Raw genomic sequence first — 6,000 nt, 5'->3', positions numbered from 1 at the left:
ATAGGCTTGAAAGTTATCTTCCTTATTGTTGCAGTGACAAAACTGCATTCAGAAATCACTATTCCCACCCACAGAGAGAAATACCAAGGTGTGCAAACAGCCGTTTAAGCATCAGTAAGCTGGCATGCCTGTTGGCATCTGCTGAACCTATTTCTAGATCAGATCTCACTCCAGATTTATCACTCTTTCGACTGGTTGAGCTTCGACACGTGAATTCTGCTCCTGCAGGTACCACAGTTACACGATTCCTTTTTTAAAGCAAACATGGCCAACGGGCATGGGAAAGGCTAAAGCAAGGTACAAGCGCACACCCAAAAACATTCTGGGCTTGCAACTTGCTGGACAGCGCGTGACAGCTGGGTTGTGGCACTTAGGATTTGGGCTTTGCTACTTTATTAAGGGATGGGAAGGGGCTACACAACACCACATTCCACATTGTGGTGGGTTGGCCATGGCTGGCTGCCAGACGCCTACCCAGTCGCTCTCTCACTCCCACTCAGCAGGACGGGGAGGAAAATGGGATGAAAAAGTTCATCGGTCAGGACTGAGACAGGGAGATGGCTTACCAGTTACCATGATGGGCAAAACAGACTCAACTAGGTGAAAATTAATTTAATTTATTGCCAATTAAGATAGATTTGGGTACAGAAAACACATTTCTGCATTACTGTCCCTAGGCTGGTTGAATGGTCTTAATTCATTTCTTGAATTCTCTCCAGCAAATCATACTATAAACCACTGTTAGGTGTGAAGAACTCCTTCTCCATGTGTCATGAGAATTTTCTTTTCCAGTTAGATGAGATGAAAAGACATCTCTTGTTTTTGAACTCCTTCGGTTTCATGTTGCCTGTTGGTTTGGTTTTTTTTTTTAATTAAGCAAAATAAGGTTTTTTTCATCACAAAGGAGATTCCTAGGGATTTTATATGACACAAAATTTAGCCTCTTTTTCAAGAGGCAGCTTTTTCAAAAAGTATTTGTTATTTTTAAATCAAGTCTTGATATAGATATTATGGCTTCTTTAGGACATGAGTATTTATATGTAGAAGCAATCCTCATTATTTGCGTCTCACTTTTTTTATTTAAAAAAAAATCCAAATTAAATAAACATCACAAGGAATGTGCGTTTGTGGGGTTTTTTTCCCCTGTACAGAATTTGTACAAAATACCTAGGCACAACACATATTCATGAGTCAATTTAATAAATCCTGTTTTACATTTCAAAGGCTCAAGTTCAGGCTCTGCGTGTTTGCATATCTGGAATGATATGTTAAACTGCCCTCAAGGCCCCATTCAAGAAATATTTATCGGATTTCACAGAGAATTTCCAATAAAAGTGATGTATAATCAATGAGCAGCAAGTCATTTGGGTTTTAGTTCCATCTCTCATCTTTTCAGAGTGGAGACAAGACGGGCCTTTGTGGCAAATCCCAGCAGCGGTGATGGTCAGGGCTTTTTTTAATTTAAAAAAAAAAAACCAAAACAAAACCCCACAAGAAAAAAACAGAAAGGAGAATAAAACCAGACCAGCTCCAATACAAATGCTTTTAAAAGCCATTTAATTTAAAACCAAGAAGAATCCCAGACCGTCATGATTCCAGTGTTCAGTCTTCTATTCAAACTGGTTTTGGTATCACATACCACGGAACAAACTGGGTTCTTCAAGAAACAGTAAATCATTGTGGCTAAACCTCTTGACTACTCGTCCTTTGCACTTACACCACATTGTGGTGAAGTTCTGCAGTCTTTTTCCCCACCTTATACTGGAGAGAGAATAGATTTCAACTACATGGGGACTGAAATACACTCCAGAGGCAATGCACTCATCAGTCTTTTTTGGTTCTTCATGAAGTTAAAAATTCCTGTAATAAAAATGATATAAATAACATTGTGTCCCATACTGTTCAAGAAAAGAGAAATTACAGCTTTAATGTTCTGCTGAGAGATGATAAATACAATTTTCCCCCTCTGAGTTTGCACACAGTAATAAAATATTGATCTTTATGACAAAACAAGTTAGATTTGTACGGAGAACAGTTCAGGAGGGTTTCATTGCTTGAAGCAACGACAGCTGAGCGTATAACATTAAAGATTAAGTGTCAATTCACTGAATTAATGCCCCAATGTAGCCAAGTAAAGGGTTTTGCAAAGAGGCATAATAGTTTCTTCTCCTTGTTTATGAGTTTCCAAGTCATCACTGTTTAATTCATCGTCTGTGCTACTGCAGATCAGTTTGACATGGGTTATTAACATATCTGGCTCCTGCGCTCCAAGCCATATGTCCCCAATGTAAACAGAAGTCAGGAATACACAAACAGCTGTGGAAGAAAAATTAGAGAAAAATCAGAACAGATATTCTTCTATTTCCGCATAGTAATACAACACCAAACTATTTTACCTCCTGACCTATATTTTAAAACAGTTTCCTAGGTGGAAAATTTGTGGGGTTTTTACCCATGCAAAGCCAATGATCCACCTCACACTACGGAAAGAACACAGTTTCTTGTTAGCACAACCTTCTGACCTCTTTAAATAAAAAAGTTTGAAGTCTGACTTGTGGCTTTTGCTATCAAATGATAACACTGAACAGCACATGGATCAGAACCCATACCTACACGGACTCATTTGTTGCAGACTGGTTTTCCCCTCACAATTATATTTTTTTATATCTCACTGAACTCCATTTTAGTCCTAGAAAGGAAAGTATCTTTGAGGGAGTATGACTGTTGTACTGTGCGACTCTATTCTGTGCTACCAACCCCTGTGCCCATACCACCAAAGGCACAGCTCTTATTTTGTGAATTTATGAGCACCAATGGACACGGGCAATGTTTTGATGAACTAAAAAAAATCCATGGAACCACCTACTTTCTGCCATTACCGAGTGAAAAGGAAAAGGCCAGTTACCTTTCTTGTTCGCATCCTCTTCCGTCACTGCTGACAGGCACAACGTTTTCACAAGTTCATGAACACTGCTGTTGGTCAGGCCCTGAGCATCCAATAGGCGAAGCATGATTGAACTGAACAAGCAGAGCTCTTTAAAAAGTCCAGTCGTCCCACTGCTGGCCTCACAGATCCGGGTGTAAAACTTGAAGATGTTGTTTCTCAACGTCCCATCCTTGAGCACCTCCTGTACTGCCACTGGGTGTGGCAAGACACAATTCTGTAGCCACCGCAGAGTTAACGAAGCATTTTGCACATTGAGGCTGTGCTCAATCATGGACTTTACAAGCCATTTAGTTACCACGTAAGTGGAAGCACAGGTAAGACCAATGGTTTCATCCGCAAGGTCAGGGGATGTGAGGGGCTCCCCTTGACGTTTGGTAGGTGGTGCTGGGAAAACGGGCTCCCAATGGGCAAATATGGAATTCAGATGATCTCTGCATTTCTCCAGCTCAGACACTTCCACGTCTGCAGCAGTGTCATCTTCTCTTTCTACTTCATGCTTTTTCCGAATGTGACGATATGCATGAGATGAGGCTTGAGGTTTGTTCTTTTCTTTAAAGTTTTCTGTAAGAAGAAAAACACCACCAAAATAAACATCAGATACTCCAAAGGATTTTCTTGGTACAAAATTATGCAAGAAAGACGGTGTCGTGTGTTGTTTCAGTTGCTAAAAGGCTAAGCACTAACCTCATTTAGCAGCCTAATGGAGCCTATGCAATTCAGAGCAAATGGGCTACAGGCAGCTCCCGGTGACTCACAGGCTGAAACGCTTCTCTGAAGCGACCGCCTAACTTTGCGGTGAGCAAACTTTGCGGGCCTCCCAGGCCCCGGCCCACAGCCCAGCCAAGCCAAGGCGCGGTTTTGCCAGTAAGGCTACGTTATCTACACCACCTCATGAGAAACGCCGACGCTGCTACGCTCTGCGGAGGCAGAGCACACGCCTGCCTACGGAAGGAGGCATCAGCCCAGCCACGAGGTCTGCCGTCCTCCGGCACAGCCGCATCCTGGCTGAGCCGCCGGCTGGCGAGGTGCTGTCAGGCAAGGGCACGTGAATTCTCCACACCCCAAGGGAAGAGACTGGCACCCGAACTCTGTGATGCAGGGCTGCCCTGCGTTACAGGCTGCCTGGTGTGACGGGGAGCAGCAAAGCTCCCAAACAGCAACAGCACTTTGCCACCACCACACCACACAGAGCATTTTATGGTTATCTGCTCTCCAGCAGTCATTGAGAAAATCACCAGAAATTTCAGTAACGTGGCACTCTGCAGCTTAAAATTAACTACATGCATCTCAGCATTTTTTCCCAGGGGCTGCAGGGGATGAGGACAACTCCTGAAATGTAATTTCAGAAACAAAATTTCAGATAAGGATCCATTTTTGTAACTGCTTTATAAGCTCCTGAGGCTTAGAGCAACACATTTTTTTAAAACCACATATATAGTAAGTTACAGATGTCACTATAATAATTCTAAAAATCCTGAGAAAGATGCTAAAAGGGCGTGAAAAACTTTAGAAAAACTAAAGCTTTTATAGTGTCCCTTAAACACAGTGATACTTTAATAATTAGTTCAACTGATATGGAACATTTGAAGAAACATATAGAAGTTGTAATGTGCACCAAGAGCAGCTGTGGTATTTGCAGGAAAACACCATTTTTTAACACCCCCCACTACAAAGTTCCTTCTACATTTTATTCACAGAGATAACAAGAGAGAAGTCATACAAATCCAAATGCATTTTTGCTTTCTTCCAACACTGATGGCAATAAGAAAAATCAACTATTTCATTTTTTCTTGCTTTACTAATAGTTTTCACTCATATTTCACTTTCAGATCCCCCATCCACACTCAGAATGGTTCAAATCTTTGAGCAGAAAGCCTCCAAGCATCATTAAAAAAAAATTCATTTAAGACTAGTTTTTCAAAGCCTGAATCTAGATCTGCAGCTAAGTTTCATTTAAAAGCTATTTCCCTTTTTAAAAACTGTGTTTCTCCAAAGCTTCCAGACTTGTATTAAAGTTAGAAACCACTACAACAAAGACCTGAAAAATGGCTTTCCATTTCCTTTCCTCCTCCCCCAAGTTATATCAGATTGTCCAACGAAGTTATTAATACTGCTTCCTATAAAGTTTGCCTCACTTGTATGGTTATCTCGTAACAGGCTCAACAACATTACTTTTCTGAAATGTTTTAGTACTTACTAAGCAATTCTTTGATTTGGTATTTCTGAGCAAGAGTCTGCACATCCTCTCGCAGTTGCAGGTCTTTTTCGATGACACTCCACTTATGCAGCAGCAGCAGGACCTCTTTGTTTGAGAGAACACTGTCATTCACAGTGAACCGCCTCATTTCTTTGAAGGCCTCAACAACTATAGTGCGATATTCCAGCACAGAACTGAGCGTACTGAAAAACTGAGTCAGTTTGGCTAGATCTAGATTAGTCCTATGAAAAGAAAACAGAAGTGCCATGTATTTTTCTGCATGCCAATTAACAAAATAAAACAACTACAGGTTTTCATCTCCTTACAGCCTCTTCCTACAGTTTTCTCCTGCAGTTCTCTAGGCATATACTTTTGTTTCTCAAGATGCCAGTAATAATTAGCTTCATTCCCACTGAAATCCCCAGAGCTTCACTCCATTCGTGTTTGGCAGAACAGACTATGAAACATAGTCTTTGCCCTCCTGCCTGCAAGCAGCAAAGGCAGATGGCACGCAAGGAAGAAGACAGAGGTCTGCAGCTTTACCCAGGCTTCTTTATTTTGCATGAATTTTTAAAATTTTGAGGAAATAAATGTAGCTTCTCCAGGCTGTAGCAATACTTGTCTGCACAAAGAGCTGCAGATGCTACGATGAACCCAAACAGAACCAGTTACTCATTTGCTTTCTACTATCCCTGCTGCAACTGCTCTGCTTAGACAGGTTAAGTGCTTTAGATCTGGAGAGAAAAGACTGACCCCTTCTTAATGCTGTCATGTAGAACTTTGCATGGTTTCTCCTTGTACAATTTGCAGGCACAGTACAGACACAGAAAGTCTAAACCTTCGGAGAGTAGGAAAG

General features: G+C 41.3%; 1 protein-coding gene across 1 annotated transcript in view; it reads right to left on the bottom strand.

Annotated features, from left to right (window-relative positions):
• Positions 1-1,540: 1,540 nt before the first annotated feature.
• Positions 1,541-6,000, bottom strand: part of URB1 (URB1 ribosome biogenesis factor) — a 56,075-nt gene continuing 51,615 nt past the window's right edge. The window contains exons 37-39 of the mRNA XM_086462040.1: positions 5,145-5,386; positions 2,906-3,508; positions 1,541-2,316 (exon numbers count right to left, since the gene is read on the bottom strand). Of these exons, the coding sequence (XP_086318166.1) occupies positions 2,111-2,316; positions 2,906-3,508; positions 5,145-5,386 (1,051 nt within the window). The 3' untranslated portion in view covers positions 1,541-2,110. The remainder of the gene's footprint in view (positions 2,317-2,905; positions 3,509-5,144; positions 5,387-6,000) is intronic.

Source organism: Leptosomus discolor, chromosome 1 (genome assembly GCF_034619465.1).
Source record: "Leptosomus discolor isolate bLepDis1 chromosome 1, bLepDis1.hap2, whole genome shotgun sequence".
NCBI classification, from domain to species: Eukaryota; Metazoa; Chordata; class Aves; order Leptosomiformes; family Leptosomidae; genus Leptosomus; species Leptosomus discolor.
This window is presented reverse-complemented; position numbering and strand designations above follow the sequence as displayed.